This window comes from Salvelinus fontinalis, chromosome 38 (genome assembly GCF_029448725.1).
Source record: "Salvelinus fontinalis isolate EN_2023a chromosome 38, ASM2944872v1, whole genome shotgun sequence".
Taxonomy (NCBI): Eukaryota; Metazoa; Chordata; class Actinopteri; order Salmoniformes; family Salmonidae; genus Salvelinus; species Salvelinus fontinalis.
This window is the reverse complement of record NC_074702.1, coordinates 15,826,069-15,842,169: the sequence shown is the minus strand read 5'-3', so window position 1 is coordinate 15,842,169 and position 16,101 is coordinate 15,826,069. Positions and strand designations below refer to the sequence as shown.

At 44.9% G+C, this 16,101-nt stretch overlaps 1 protein-coding gene across 12 annotated transcripts in view; it reads right to left on the bottom strand.

Moving 5' to 3' along the window:
* Positions 1–1,076: 1,076 nt before the first annotated feature.
* Positions 1,077–16,101, bottom strand: part of LOC129837664 (adhesion G protein-coupled receptor B1-like) — a 147,070-nt gene continuing 132,045 nt past the window's right edge. For 6 of the 12 annotated variants that reach the window (XM_055904001.1, XM_055904002.1, XM_055904011.1 and 3 more), the window contains 11 exons: positions 15,920–15,989; positions 15,384–15,450; positions 14,270–14,355; positions 8,559–8,657; positions 7,089–7,260; positions 6,722–6,817; positions 6,550–6,613; positions 4,826–5,496; positions 3,979–4,014; positions 3,425–3,583; positions 1,077–3,017 (listed from right to left, as the gene is read on the bottom strand). In XM_055904001.1, the coding sequence (XP_055759976.1) occupies positions 2,823–3,017; positions 3,425–3,583; positions 3,979–4,014; positions 4,826–5,496; positions 6,550–6,613; positions 6,722–6,817; positions 7,089–7,260; positions 8,559–8,657; positions 14,270–14,355; positions 15,384–15,450; positions 15,920–15,989 (1,715 nt within the window). In that variant the 3' untranslated portion in view covers positions 1,077–2,822. Of the gene's footprint in view, positions 3,018–3,424; positions 3,584–3,978; positions 4,015–4,825; positions 5,497–6,549; positions 6,614–6,721; positions 6,818–7,088; positions 7,261–8,558; positions 8,658–12,126; positions 12,193–14,269; positions 14,356–15,383; positions 15,451–15,919; positions 15,990–16,101 lie in introns of all 12 variants that reach the window. The other 6 variants (XM_055904004.1, XM_055904006.1, XM_055904003.1 and 3 more) reach the window with 3 other exon arrangements.

Genomic DNA, 16,101 nt, shown 5'->3' with positions numbered 1-16,101 from the left:
GTGTTTATAATTTGATGCAACTCCATATTTTCCTAAGAGATACGTTGGGGTTAGTCCAGCAGTCCAGCATACCTTTTAAACATTCCTGTATGGTACAGAAGGCCCCTAAAACCTTTCCCATTGGATTTCCCCCACTTAAAATGTCTGAAGTTGATTCATTGTGAATAAATTAATGAATAAATTATAGCCCAATAATTAGGGTGAGGACATTTAGCAGCTCTGCAGTGACATGTAGTAATATACTCTGTTTGTGCTGGATAGTAATTCCTCAGCACTGAACCTTAGTGCCTCCACCGTTGATGTATTCCTTAAATCTAATAATAACACACATCATTTTTATTTGCCTGGCCTATTTACGAGCAGTTAAATCTTTATTAGCCGAGCGAGCGTCTTGTTGTCCAGATTGGGTGTCTGTTCAGGGGCTGTAAATAATGCTTAGGTCATTACAGCCACACGCCTTCCCATTTCTAATCTCACACACAAGCGGAAGCACGAGGACACACACATGGACGAACGTGCACACACACACATAAGCACGCACACAAACACACAATTCGAGCCCTCAATCATCCTCCAGGTAATTGTGTTGGATGCCTTGTGCTTTGACAATATACATTATGGGAGAAAAAAATGTCCAAGTAAATTTATGGAATTGTTTTAAACACACAGTACAAAAACTATAGGGGAATAGGGAGATTAACTTTTTTTGAGTTTAAGACGTTGGGGAGGGGGGGGGGGGCGATGCTGACATATGGAATTGTTTTAAAATGGTCATACTATGGATCATTTAGCTATTTGATTTTGATTTTGAATTTTAGGATCCATTTAGGTATGGTCTGACAAACACGCTCTGCCACCTTTCACCACATATGCGGAAGTGCAGCCCCGGGGGAAGTGGTGGATTGAGAAGCATCCAATGCAACAAACAGATATCTCTAGTTTAAACTGACTGATTTTGATGGGGAGTTTTTTGTTATGTAACTTAGACTGACACACCAGTGTGTCAGTCGACTCTAGGGGTTTAAATAGAGTATATATTAGGAACATTGTCAGTACAAATGCACCAGGACAACAGATAGTTTATTATATAGATATACTTTTATTAGAAATATGACACATTCATTTTGTGCTCTGAAAACTGTACATTAACAAAGAGTCAACCCCAGTGAACTAAAAAGGAGGGGGCGGTGGAGGTTAAAGGTCAGGGGACAGAGGTCAGGGTTCATGTCAGACAGGTACAGATCTGAGGAGGGAGTGACAGTCAGTGATACCAAAACACACACTGTTACATGGAGTTACAGAACACTCATATTCCAGTACCCTGAAAAGGATGGGAGGGGAAATGGCACCCTGTTCCCTATATAGCGCACTACTTTTAACCTGGTGTTAATTCCTGCCAGTTGACCAGGTCAAAAGCAGTGCACTATATAGGGAATAGGGTGCCATTTCGGACGCAGATGTAATCTGAATAATCATGGTCATAATAATAATAATGAGAACAATAATCCCCAAGCACAGTAAGAAAGATATTTATAGGCTAAAATTCATTCTGTAGAACTCTGTTGAAATAATTACATTGCTGTACAACAGGACTCCAAAAGAGCCTTGTGCTTTCTCTGTGTGCAACTAATCCGTACCCCATACTGCCGAGTCACAACCTCTGTAATGTCCTATACAGTATTTATCATATATATTTGTATATTTATTCATTTTCATTGTCAATATTAAGCATAATTCTTTATATACTTTGTGACATGAGTATCCTTCATTTTTTACCACCTGCATTTGCCGAACAAGCAGAATTCAATTTGCCACAAATGTACCAAGCCTGCTTGTACACCAAGCAACCAATCAACCAATCAAAACACTGTCTCCTTGGCTTCTGCTGAGGTCATAGAGGCTTCCACCAATGAGATATGGCCATCTTGGCTTTCAGTGGTGTCATTAAGGGCATCCGCAAATGTGATATCTCATCCTTGTTGGTCTATGCTGATGTCACTATGGCACCCACCAATGGAAGGGTTTTCCACCCTTTTGGCTGACTGATGTCATCGGTCTGCTCCCTTCCTGTCAAGGGGGTGTGGACTCTGTCTGACAGTGCAGTGGAGGGCTATTCGTTGGCATGGAGAGGCACATGGTTATGGTCCAGCAGTCTGCCTCCTCCACTGCCTAGGCGTGTTTGGGACATGTACTGTATGTTGGGTGAAGGTCTTGTCCAGACCAGGTCCATTGCCTAAAGGCTTGGTTGGAACATGAACTGTGTGGCTGGTCCAGGTGATCTGTTAGCAGGCTGGTGAAGAGTCCATAGGCAGTTGCAGTCTGTCCTTTTAATATACACTACCTACACCACCCAACTGCCAAACTGGCTAACCATCCACAGAGATCTACCAGGAGGAGAGAGGGACTCAAGCATGTGCCCAGTGAAGTAATAATGTGGATAATAACAGACCGGATATATGACTTTCTGACATAGTAAACAATAAACTGATTCCAGCAGCAATAAGAAAATATAACAAAATGCACTGCAAACCTGTTCTCTTTCCCCCCCATTTAACAGACAATTGTTCTCTCTCTCTCTCTCTCTGTATGTCTTCCCCTTTTCTCTCTCTCTTAGTTGGGTCCCAACATAAAGGAGCTTCTCGCTCTCTCTCTCTCTCTCACCCCTGCCCGTTTCGTTGGTCATTGATCGTTTGGTCGTTGGTTCTCAGAGTGAGATTGAGACGTGGAGCTGCGGGAAAGGAAGGTGTCTGTCTGTCTGTCTGAGAGCTGGGTTGGGGGACGGGGTTGGCTGCTCTCTCTCCGTCTGTCTCTCTGTCTCAGTCTCACACCTCTGTCTGCAGGTCCATGATCTCCTGTCCCACCAGAGGGATGGTGGCGCTGGCCTTCTCCCACTCCACGTTCTGCAGCTCCAGGGGAGAGGCCGCCAAGGGCTCCAGGTCCTTCCTCATCCATGACGGGGGAGATTGGGTCTTCCTGATGCCCTCCCAGGCTCTCTTACTGGGTGTCTGCTGCTTGTCCTGTTGGATAGAGGGAGGGACAGGAGAGGAGAATAGGTGAACCAGAGAACAAACTGAGAGAGAGAGAGAGAGAGAGAGAGAGAGAGAGAGAGAGAGAGAGAGAGAGAGAGAGAGAGAGAGAGAGAGAGAGCGAGAGAGAGAGAGAGAGAGCGAGAGAGAGAGAGCGAGAGAGAGAGAGAGAGAGAGAGAGAGAGAGAGAGAGAGAGAGAGAGAGAGAGAGAGAGAGAGAGGGGTGGCGAAGGGGAAGAAAGAGAGAGAGAGAGGGGTGGCGAAGGGGAAGAAAGAGAGAGAGAGAGGGGTGGCGAAGGGGAAGAAAGAGAGAGAGAGAGGGGTGGCGAAGGGGAAGAAAGAGAGTGAGTCAGACAGACAGAGAGAAAGAGATAAGAGTGAGAGGCAGAGTGTCGTACGCTCATGATGGTCTTGTCGCTGCCTGCTGAGGACACACTCCACCTCTTCCCTGCCTTCCCATCGCCAGGCGGAGACGCCCTGTCCTGGTCTGCACTGTGGATCTTCCTGTTCAGGTCCTGGAACATGTCCTGGTGACGCTTCCGTGTGTGCATGATCTTCTACATGGGACAATCACACAGGAAAATCCACCATCCATTTATCCACCATCCACCATCAACATGGTAATACTTTGGTATGAACAGAGAAAAAAAATCAATCATCCTTAAACAACAACATAGCTTGTGAAAAATCTTCTACACGGACCAAACACATAAAAAACTCCCATCATAGAAAAATCCTTCATTTAGCTCCCATCCACCAGAGACGTCTACAAAGCTTAGATAGAGTACTGCATATGATCTGCTATACTGTCCCATGCACCATAATTATAAAGAAAAAGGGATTATGTCAATTCTAGTGGATTTTTGGAAGCAGAATTGAGACATTAGAGACAGTTTGTCAAACCGTCAAGACATTATTTCAGAAGAAATGCAGTCCAGAAGTCTGAAATTACCTCAAAGTCCAGCTCCGCATAGCGAGATTTTCGTCTCTGGAGAAAGACAAGAGGGAAAGATTAAAAGATACATTCTGCTATCATCTATATGCTGTGTGAGTCTGACTAGACAAAATGGTGATGTCTTCCTCAGCATTTCACTGTTTCACTGTTAGTTTCAAATCAGTTAAAATGACTGAGACAGTTTCTCAGTGGTAACAGTGACTCATGAGAAACTGAGTGTCCATGTTGCTTAATCCTGACCCCGTTGGCGTGAATCCTTGCAGTAAACAGCTTGTGATCGAGTGACCTTTGTTAGCGAGCAGAAAAAGAAAGGCCTGACCTTCAGGCTGCTTGGTTGTTGGTTGCCCTGGCAGCTGCGACCTTGCACGTACAGAGTTTTGGGAGGGGAGCGAGTTTGGCCCTAGGTGAAAAGACACCAGCAGGCTGAGAGGTCTGACTGTCTGCCTATCTGACTGTCTGCCTATCTGACTGGCTGGCTTGGCACGACTAGCTGTGCGTGTGTGTGTGCTGGTCAGTGTAGCAGTCTGAGTTTGAGCTCCCCCACTGGACTGGCACAGTCAAGGAGAGAATACTAAAACCTGACCTTTTTACAGATCTTGGCGTTCTGTCGAGCCAGGCGAGATTGGGATATTTCTGTACATGTTGCCACTACAGTGCTGTTACCACACAGAAAAGGATAGCGACTATAAAGATATTTCAACAGAAACCCTATGCCATGAATTCACTGGTTGGTTTCTGATATTTTCTTTGATCAAGCTGTCCCATCTCCCTCCCCAAGTCATGTGGTGAGAACATGCGGTTGTGTGTGTTTGTATGTGTGTCTATGTGTGTGTGTGTGTCTTACCTCCAGCGAGCTCATGGAGAGAGTGGACACGGTCTCGCTCTTGGACATCATTCCAGAGTTCCCAGAATCACCCTGTTCACACATGCTGTTGGTCATGTGGGGTTCTCCGGAGACGTTCTGCATGTTGTGGACGGGCGACTCCCTCTCCGAGCAGGAGACACTGACCAGGTCCGCAGGCAGGCTCTTCAGCGCGAAACCCGGGACGCCCTCCATCCCCGCCGAGTTGGCCAGGTGGATGAGCCTGGTCTGGGGCATCTGCTGCTCGATGCTGATGTTGTACTTGGCCGTCGTGTCCTCCTTGCTGCCCTTTCCGGGCCGCCCCAGGGTGCCAGTGTTGTTGTTAGGCAGGATGATGTACCCTGGTCCTGTGCCCTCAGGCCCCCCGGCCTCCCCTGTCCCCCGTGGAGACAGCTCCCCGTCCAGCTGTTTAAAGAGCTCCCCGTCACAGATGTAGATGGACTTGGCTCCCGGCAGCTCGGTGCTGATGCCCTTGGTGGCGCCACCCTTCTCCCTGCGCAGGGTGAGGGTATGACTGGGGTAGTCTGCCATATTCTGGAGGTGGACCTTGGCCATGCTGGCAGGCATGGTGTTGAAGTTAGAGCCCTTCTGAAGGGTCAGGGGCTGGGAGGATGGCTTCTCATCACCCTGGAGAGAGGAACGCTTCAGAGTACCTGGGGGGAGAGGGAGGGAGGGAGGGAGGGAGGGAGGGAGAGAGGAAGGGAGGGAGGGAGGGAGGGAGGGAGGGAAGGAAGGAGGGAGGGAGGGAGGGAGGGAGGGAGGGAGGGAGGGAGGAAGGGAGGGAGGGAGAGGGGGAGGGAGGGAGGGAGATTTGAGAGGACGCAAAACTCAGAGATAAAGATAGGGTGACTCTCAAGATGTCCAACTCAGACTTGGACATGCTATAGAATGAGTGCAAACCTTCCCACTGTTGATTGAACTAGTGACTACACTGCCTTCCTTGAACTTCTGATCATTAGCTTGAAGATTACGCCGCGACCCCGTTTCACAGTAACTGCTGGCTTGCTGTGGTGTGCATCTCACTATTGAGCACAGAGCTAGACAACAGCATCAGACAACTTCCTGTCAGCATGACAAAATATCTTACAATCACTCCCCAGTCCCCACCGCTCCACACACACTCACACAAAGAGAAAGTCATTTCACTCCTCTTATATTCCATCTCCCCCTTCAGTGGGCTTGTCTGCTGTGTCTCGCGTCTCAATGGCGTTTCTGCTCCAGATGCTTTTCCTGATATCCTGTCTCGGGAGATAATCAGATTTCCGTGCGCTCCCTACGGATATCAGAGGAGAGCCTCTATCTGATGCTGCACTGTTGGTCGGTACATAATTATAGAACGGCCTGCCCGCCTGTCGGTGGAAGTGGGGGAAGATGTGGGAGACTCAGACAACCCTATTTATCCTCATATTACTGCTCAGCACTCGTTCGCACACCACCGCCCTATTGCCAAATGGCTGGGCTAAATGACATTATTCTGCAGTAATGTGGTGCATCTCATGTCAAAACAGTGTTTTGTGCTTCATAAGGGGCGGCTGCGGGTGGAGAGGAGTGGAATGGGAGGGTGCTACTAAACAGAATACGTGTGCAGCAGAGAGGGCAAAGCAGGTGCAACTTTTAATGACAGAACTCAAAGAAAAATCCACATGCACAGAGAGAGTTGTATAGGGTCAGACAAACAGACAGACGGACACACTGCATAAACTCACTCTTTTTTTTGCCGGTACTCTTACCTCCTCTGCAAGCCATGTCGACGTCTTTCTCGAAATCAGTCTAATGAAGAAAGAAATGTATAGAAAACCTGTTAACAAAGAACATGTAATACATATGAAGTATATTAGACCTGGTTTTAGATGAAGAATAACGTTCCAGTGGTGCTACCATAAGCTGAGCGTGTCCGTTCTGGAAAGATCCTCCTGAGTCTCCATTCCCGTCCTCCTGGCGGTCCACTACCCGACACTTCACTGCCTCTTGAACCTACAGTACACCATAAGAAACACAGAGGTCATGACCTTTCAATTTCACAGTCAGATCTTTCTCTGTTCATCCTCCTCCCCTCCACATCACCCTCAAAACAACCAATGACTTAGTTTACTTAATCAACTTTTCCCTTTTAGCTCCTAGTGGAGCACAGAGCACACCAACCAATACATTTTTTAAAAATAATAATGAATAAAAAAAGAGTAGGAGACAGAGTATCATCAAGGTGAAATGTGTCAGAGTGACAACATGGTAAAGAATGATGTACCTCTCTGCGCAGGATGCAATGCACCATGACGATGACGAAGCCTTCCAGCGAATCAAACACAGCGAACAGGATCTGGAAGAGGGAGGAGCGTCGGTCGGTGATGGCCAGGACAGCAGACATCCAGGTGAGGGCCAGGAGAGGCAGAACCACACAGGAGCTCCACAGCGACGCCCTGGAGGATGGGAGAGGAACAGCAGCCCAGGGCCAGGGTCAGTAGAAGATACACAAAGAAGGAAAGACTACACTCCTGAGAAACAACTGTCTCTATTTAATATGATTTTCAATGATTTACTTGTTTGAAATGGGATTCAATGATACTAAAAACTACATGTATATTTCGAATTACAATAGAAGCATGTCAAATGTAATACATACACTATCTACTCCTAAAAAAGGCATCTATGTACTGCCTGTTGCCCTCGTTGTTGAAATGATTGGCATTATGTACAGTATAATAAACCTATAACAAGGTATAGGTACATAGCTTGATGTTTAAAATATACTTACAGTAGCTACCGTAAATATGCTAATATCACACACAAAAACATACATCCATAATCAATAGAAATATATGTTCCATAACTCACATATACAATATGCATGTATGTTAAAGATGTGTCAATAAAACATATGAGACCAAGAGCAACAGGAAAAGGAGGAGCTGAGGTGAGTAAAGGAAGAAGTGAAATGAAGCAAAGAAACATAACATAAAGACAAACGCAAGAGGCAGAGGGAAGAGGTGTGATTAAGTGGTCCATATGTTCCAATGTCTCTCTCTCTCTCTCCTTTATCAACATGTGTATTTCTTTCCCTAATTCCTCAACTCTTCAGAGTCTTTGTTTCACATGTCCACTTGTTAACTCTGTCCTGAGTTGATTGAATGAAATGTTTCTAGGTGTTGTTTAAACAGATCCAAGCATTCAGACATACTCCCACTGAAAAACACATTGCATAAAATATAGCTACGCACACACACACGCACTAATTGATAAGTCAAGTGCACTGCCCGTGAAAACCTCCTCCATGCGGATACAGATGTAGAGTTACTGTATCCATCCATAGCCTGGGGGCATTACATAGCTGAAAGCCACTGAGCCTTGCACTTTTACTCTGGCCTATATTAAAGCTGTTTTTCTGCTGTCTGTGCTTCACACCCACACACACACACACCCACACCCACACCCACACACACACACACACACACACACACACACACACACACACACACACACACACATCTTACAAGAACAGCACTGGAGAACTCACACACACATCTTACAAGAACAGCACTGGAGAACTAATTCCCAATGATTCTCAGCGAGGGTACAGGGGAAGAGAGGAAACGAAAAGGGGGAAAACCAAAAGATAAAAACAAGAGGAGGAGGAAGTAGAGGAGGCATATCAAGGTAAAGGAAACAGAGGTAAAGAAAGCAGTATAGAATATGTGGGTAAATAATTAGCAGGACTAACATGGCGTTACTGGTAGCTGTGGTAGAAACGTCAGCCGACGAGATAACTCCGCACTTGGCACATTTGAGCGTCATATTGTACAGTGGTACTGTCATCTGACTGCAAAGTAGTCAAATTAACACACGCTGTAACATAATACACACAGATACAAATACACACATACACACACAACACACACTTACACTCAGAGTGAGTCACAGTTCCCTCTCACTCTATCTCTTTCTCTCTCTCTCGTTCTCTCTCTCTCTCTCTCTCTCAGGGCTAAGGGGCATGTGTGGGGGCTGAGCCGGACAAGATACACAACAACATGGGTGGATATGTCACTAAGGGCTGATTTATTCCTCAATGATTTATCACTGCTCCTACTATGTGAACACAACAAACGTATAGGGGATCCTAACCACCACAGATGTAGGTGGGATAATCAAGTCAACAAAGGCACTATTGCATTCCGACATTATTCTAATCATCTTGAGTCTGTGTAGAAAAGTGCCGTGACACTGTTGCAAATGATGTAGCTCAAACTAGTGATTCAAAACATGATTTATAAGTGGTTTTAAGGTAGCCTAGTGGTTCAGAGGTTGGGCCAGTAACCGCAAGGTTGCTGGTTCGAATCCCTGAGCTGACTAGGTGAAATCTGCCAATGTGCCCTTGAGCAAGGCACTTAACCCTAATCGCTCCTGTATGTCACTCTGGATAAGTGTCTGCTAAATGAACAACATGTAAAAAGAGAGATACATCTGTAACTTGTGCAGGTCCAATTCTTATGTACACTGGCATAAATACACATTATATTTCCCTTCATCTTATTGTTGAATCCTTCATTTACGTGCATTCAACTAAATAATGATGGTATTCTTATAAATGAATAAAGCAAATGTCTAATTAGAGACACTTCATGTGCCAATTGATGCTTTGCGTCTCAATTGCGTTGTTTATTTAGCTTCCTAAATGTAATTGCTGTGAATATTTTCACCCCTGGTTATTTCTCCCTACGCCTCACTGGTCAGACTGATTACTTTATACAGGCATTACTGAACACCCTGCTAAGGCTCTCACGCACACACACACACACACACACACACACACACACACACACACACACACACACACACACACACACACACACACACACACACACACACACACACACACACACACACACACACACACACACACACACACACACACACACACACATGTAGGCATGTACACACACACATACACACACAAAGTAACACTCAAACACATGCACGCACAAACAATGAACTATGAACTCAAAGTAGTGAGTCGTGACAGGCCTCTTAGCCTATATCTCCAATTAACAAATTAACAGTGTGTTTTTACGCCTGTTCATTACCAGGTGTACATATGTGAATGTGTGTACGTATGAGTGTGTGTTTCTGCATGGCTGTAATAAAACAACACAAAGGATAGACAATGAATTCTAAAGATTTGCTGAGAAGCTGTTTCTCCACTGGTACTGTAATCCACGAATCATCACAGTTCCCATCTAGCAGTCTATTTCTGTGTCACCCCACTTCTCCAGTGTCTTTGCTGTCATCTAATCTCCTCTCATCACATCACAAAGCCCAGTGTGGCTGTGGCCTGCCTCTCTCTGCCTGGATGCCTGGCTGGAAGTAAGAGACACAGTACAATCTCTACAATGCCTCTTCATCATGGATGACATACTGTCTGAGAAATAATAGAGCAATAATACACGAGAGGGTATGTGATTATTTAGATTACTATCAGGACGTGATGCAACAATAAACTGTCCATCCATACTTCAACACAATGGCTTGAAAGCTGCTTCATTATATTAAAATACTCCCACAAGAAACACACATTTAGAAGAAACAGAGTTCGAGAAGAACAGTGTCACAAAATGGCCGCTCGCAAAACAACAATTAAACCATTGATTCCGTATAGCCGCTGGACAGACGGATTAAAAATCACATTATAACAAATTCCATTTCAAGTAAAAAGGGCAATACAACCAGTACCCCCCCCCCCCCCCCTTCTGCCACAGGCTGTGATATTAAAAAGCAATCAGTAGCTTTTGAAATACAACACCATTTCCCTTGTCTTTATGATGTGTAGATGACACAGAGAGTTCAGTGAGAGAGAATGAAGCTGAGCAGGGAACACCCACATCCACAGGGACACATAGACCTGCTCAAATCAAATCCAGCTCTTCAATCAAACAAGCAATACTCTTCAGATAAATGCTCACTTCATTGTTCTGTCTCAACATGGGTAGAAGAGATTAGATAGGTGATATCCTGTGGTTCCCAGTCAACAAACAAAGGTACAAAGCTTAGCCAGTTTACTAGTATTTCTTTCACTTGGATCGTCCACTCTGTAACAATTGACACTTTTTTTCCAGTGAGTCTGGGAGGAGCCAGTCTGTATAGTGACAACTAGGTTTAAAGTAACTGAACAGCAACCTGCTAACACAGTGCTAACACTTCCTGGAATGAGGAACGAGGAAACAGTACACCCCACCAGCTCTGCCTGGATGGCTTTACAGTTGGCCTTTCCTCTTCTCTCCTGTCTCGTCCTCTACTCTCCTGTCTGTTTCCATTTTCCCATCCAATTAGCCTCTAATTTTAGGGGTGGAGGAAAGAGAGAGAGCCTCGCCAGACAGCGAGGGTACAATTAAATCTCTGAGATATGAGAGAGCGGAGCCACAGTATGCCGTGCCTCATTAGGCGCACCATCTAGCGATCATTAATTATCTTGATTAAACATGTTAGGTATTGAAAGGCATGCGAGGGGGCAAAGAGACTAACACCCTTCTGTTTTCCACGTATCCACTCTGCAGTGCCACCCTGCCCCCTCCCCCCTCCCCACAGTCCCTCCACCCCTCAGTCCACATATGCTTAATCTGATCCTTGAGAAGGCTGTGAGGGAGCAGAGGGGGCACAAACAATGAGAATAATATCAGAGAATACCATGGTATCCTACTGTGTTGTGTATCCAGTCTTCTGGTGCCACCTCTGCCCCCTCTCCCCTCGGTCCAGGCATCACTGATAGCCCAGTGGTCTGCTGCGTAACATCGGTGTAAAACAACCCTTAAACAACCCCCCAGTACCCACTGTGTAATCGAATGCTCACAAACACACAGGCCAAAGCACACACTCACACATCTAAACACACACGAACATACACACACCCTTTCATATACTACTCTGTGCCATATCCTATACTTCTGTCAGTATTCATTCTGTATCTTAGTAATGTGACTACTTTGAACAGAACTATGTATCACAACCGTGTTCTAGATTTTGCACTGCAGTTTATGTTTATAGTTATTCTATACATCTAGTGCTTGTCTAGCTGGTTTTAGATGGAAGCTGGGATATTGACAGCAGGGAAAGAGATTCTAAAATTATTCTAGTAGGGGAGTGTGAGGAGGGGGTATTAAGCCAATCAGAGTGTAAGGAGAGGATATTAAGCCAATCAGAGAGCGCTACTGCCAGGGGGAGGAGATTTAGTGGGCGGGCCATGAGCAGGGCTGATAGCCAATACAAATCAACAACAGTGGGCGGGGCAGATGTTTTACCGAATCAGTGACGAGGTGGAAAGGGGGAGCTGAGATTGAGGTGTTCCTGATTGGAGAGGAGGAGCCCTGAGTGAGAGAGAGGGGGGATTCTGTGCAAACTCAAAGAGAACGTTTCAGACAGCAAAAAACAAACTTGTACAGTTCAAGAATAGATCATTGCAGAGAGAGGCAAACATGTTGTTCAGAGAAAATAAATACATAAATAAACAACAATACAGTTGGATGTACTAACGATGGCCAATGAGGGCACAGAACAGCAGCCTGCGAGAAGGGGGGAGCAGGGGTCACCAAGAGGTCAAAGGTCAACCCTGGGGTTATATAGGGACTAAAGGTCATGACCTCTCACAACGTTGGCCAGTATTGAACTGCACATGCTACCGTCTGCATTAAGTAGCAGTAGTAAGTATAAACAAAGCAGCCTTTAAGACAAGTATACATGGTTGAAGTAGTTTGAAAACCTTTCATCCTGTCTCAGGAACTTGGCTGTAGTATGGCTGTAGTAAAACCCCATCTCCAACAAAACACATGTATCAGATGGAGTATGTTTCATACTATAGTGAGTAGCCTTTTAACAAGCACAACAGAAAATAAACCAATTTCTATGGACATAGAGACAGCATTAGCGGTGTACAATAAATCAAACACATGACATTATCGTGTGCTTTGAGTGATCTCTGAGGTCTCTACTCTATACCCATAGGGCCCCTGCTCCCCTTCCCTATAAAACAATCAACGAAACAAAAAAAAGAGAAAGATGGATATACAGAAATGTACATTATATAGCAACACCTGCAAATGAAGAGAAGCTGAGTGAATGTGTAAAAGCAACATACAGTAAATGGCAGAGTATAATGAAACCAATATGATAGCCATGAGATGAGCACTGATGCGCCATCTTGTTTCTTAATGAGAGTGTCCGATAACCACTCCAATCTTCCCTTTTCTTATATCTCCCTTCCTCCCCACCCTCCCTGGTTCCTCTCTTCTTCTATCCCTCTCTGTCAGACCCCATCCTCTACAAATTTTCCAATCATTGATCACTGTCTGTCTTATGAAAACATTCACATTTTCCTTTCAATATCTGCTCCTTTTTATTTCCCCACTCTCACCTCTCTCTCTCTCTCTCTCTCTCTCACTGCTCTCGCTATATCTCCCCTCCCTCTCCCTCTGCTCTCAATATAGCTCACATCTCTCTCTGCTCTCAATATATCTCTCCTCCCTCTCTCTCTCTCTCTCTGCTCTCAATATATCTCTCCCCCCTCTCTCTTTCTGCTCTCAATATATCTCTCCACCCTCCCTCTCTCTCTGCTCTCAATATATCTCTCCTCCCTCTTTCTCTCTGCTCTCAATATATCTCTCCTCCCTCTCTCTCTGCTCTCAATATATCACTCCTCCCTCTCTCTCTGCTCTCAATATATCTCTCCTCCCTCTCTCTCTGCTCTCAATATATCTCTCCTCCCTCTTTCTCTCTGCTCTCAATATATCTCTCCTCCCTCTCTCTCTGCTCTCAATATATCACTCCTCCCTCTCTCTCTCTGCTCTCGCTATATCTCTCCTCCCTCTCTCTCTGCTCTCAATATATCTCTCCTCCCTCTCTCTCTCTTCTCTCGCTATATCACTCCTCCCTCTCTCTCTCTGCTGTCAATGTATCTCTCCTCCCTCCCTCTCTCTCTGCTCTCAATATATCACTCCTCCCTCTCTCTCTCTCTCTGCTCTCACTATGTCTCTCCTCCCTCCCTCTCTCTCTGCTCTCAATATATCTCTCCTCCCTCCCTCTCTCTCTGCTCTCAATATATCACTCCTCTCTCTCTCTCTCTCTCTGCTCTCAATATATCACTCCTCTCTCTCTCTCTCTCTCTCTGCTCTCAATATATCTCTCCTCCCTCTCTCTCTCTCTGCTCTCTCTTTCTCTCTCTCCCTCTCTCCTTTTGTCTGTGCTCCTATTCCCCAACTGTTATCTCCCGTTTCTAAATTCTGTCTTCCAAAAAAATAACTCATCAATTTCCTCATCTGACTCATTTTCTTAGCTCCTGCGTTCTAAACGTGAGAGCCAATGGCATCGCTAGCCCCACCCCCAAGCTTATGCCCCCAGGCTGGTTATTGGTGGACCAGTGAGATGGATGTGTGGTAGGATAAGGCATACCCTGCCCTCTCCTTCAGTTTCATATCAGTAATGCCGTCTTTGGACACCAGTTTGTTAAATACGAGAATCCCGATAACCATGTTAACCTGTCAGAGAGAAAAGAGAGATGTGAACAAAGCAGCCGGATACAGAGTAAAACTCCTCGTCATTCAGACCATATAGCTACAACCACTCTGTCTGTCAGTCTGACATGGGACTACACAAATGCGTATGATGCATGCATGTGAATTATGTCAGTCCCACACATAAAGAGATTAGCTTTACATATCAAACCTACAGTATATACACAACCGTTCAAAAGTTTGGGGTCACTTAGAGATGTCCTTGTTCTTGAAAGGAAAGCACATTTTTTGTGCATTAAAATAACATCAAATTGATCAGAAATGCAGTGTAGACATTGTTAATGTTGTAAATGACTATTGTAGCTGGAATCGTCTGATTTTTTATGGAATATCTACATAGGCGTACAGAGGCCCATTATCAGCAACCATCACGCCTGTGTTTCAATGGCACGTTGTGTTAACAATCCAAGGTTATCATTTTAAAAGGATAATTGATCATTAGAAAACCTTTTGCAATTATGTTAGCACAGCTGAAAACTGTTGTTCTGATTAAAGAAGCAATACAACTGGCATTTTTTTTTGACTAGTTGAGTATCTGGAGCATCAGCATTTGTAAAATGTCTACACTGTACTTCTGATCAATTTGATGTTATTTTAATGGACAAAAAATGTGCTTTTCTTTCAAAAACAAGGACATTTCTAAGTGACCCCAAACTTTTGAATGGCAGGTTATATAAAGTTGTAACTGCTAAGTCAAGGTAATAACATGTAGTTAGACAAGTGGTAGCAATCTTGCACATAGGGTCCGTTGATGACTATACATGGTTGATGAAGATGTTAGTTAAGATAATGTACAATCTATTGACTGGCTATAACCAATAGCAGTATGTAGTATGTTGACTGCATTAAGCCAAAATGGTAAGTTTATGGTTAGGGCAAGATAAGTGTTACAGTATCTTACTTATTTCTGTGGCTAAATGTTCATCTCAGATCAGTAAAGCAAGAAAGGTTTATCAGAGAAATTGAGGCTGAGACAGATAGATAGGAAGTACCAAAACTACAGCGGCAGCCGGTCCCACAAACGCATAAAGCAGACCACCTTCCAGAGACAGCCAGCAGCTGAGAGAGAAAGAGGAAGAGAGGGAGGAGGAGGAAAGGAAAAAGGCAGGAAGAGAGAGTGACACCCAGAGCAGGTGAGAAGGAAGGAGAAAGACAGATGAAAAGAAAGATGGCATGAGAAAAAAAGGATGGAGAAAAATAGATACATGAAGAGAAAAAAGATGGTGTAAGAAAGAGAGAAACGGAGGGAGGGGTAGAGCGAGGAGAGGGAGAGGTCAAGTCAGATACCGGCACTCAATTCATACATATACATATACAACCCCCACGCATAAGGATTCTGTATCACATGTCTTAAAAGCTCTTTAAACAGTTAGCTAATCCAATATGGAAAGGTTTAGAAGAAGAGAGTTCTGGAGGTATACAGGTATAATGAAAGGAAGATCCAGAGAGAGATAGAGAGAGAGACAAAAGTATATTTGTCTAGACAAAGGGAGACACACAGCAACAATATCAGGGATAGCAGACTCACTAGTTGACGGTGCCATATCCCTTAGCTTTGGTGAAACCCACAGAGACTGCCACAACGAGAGCAGGTAGACCTAAGGAGGATGAGGGGGAAGGGTCAGTACTGGGTAGGGATGGGACGGACACACAGATGGACAGACAGAGAAACAGATTAAACTGACCCCCCCCCCCCTGCCCCCAGCATCC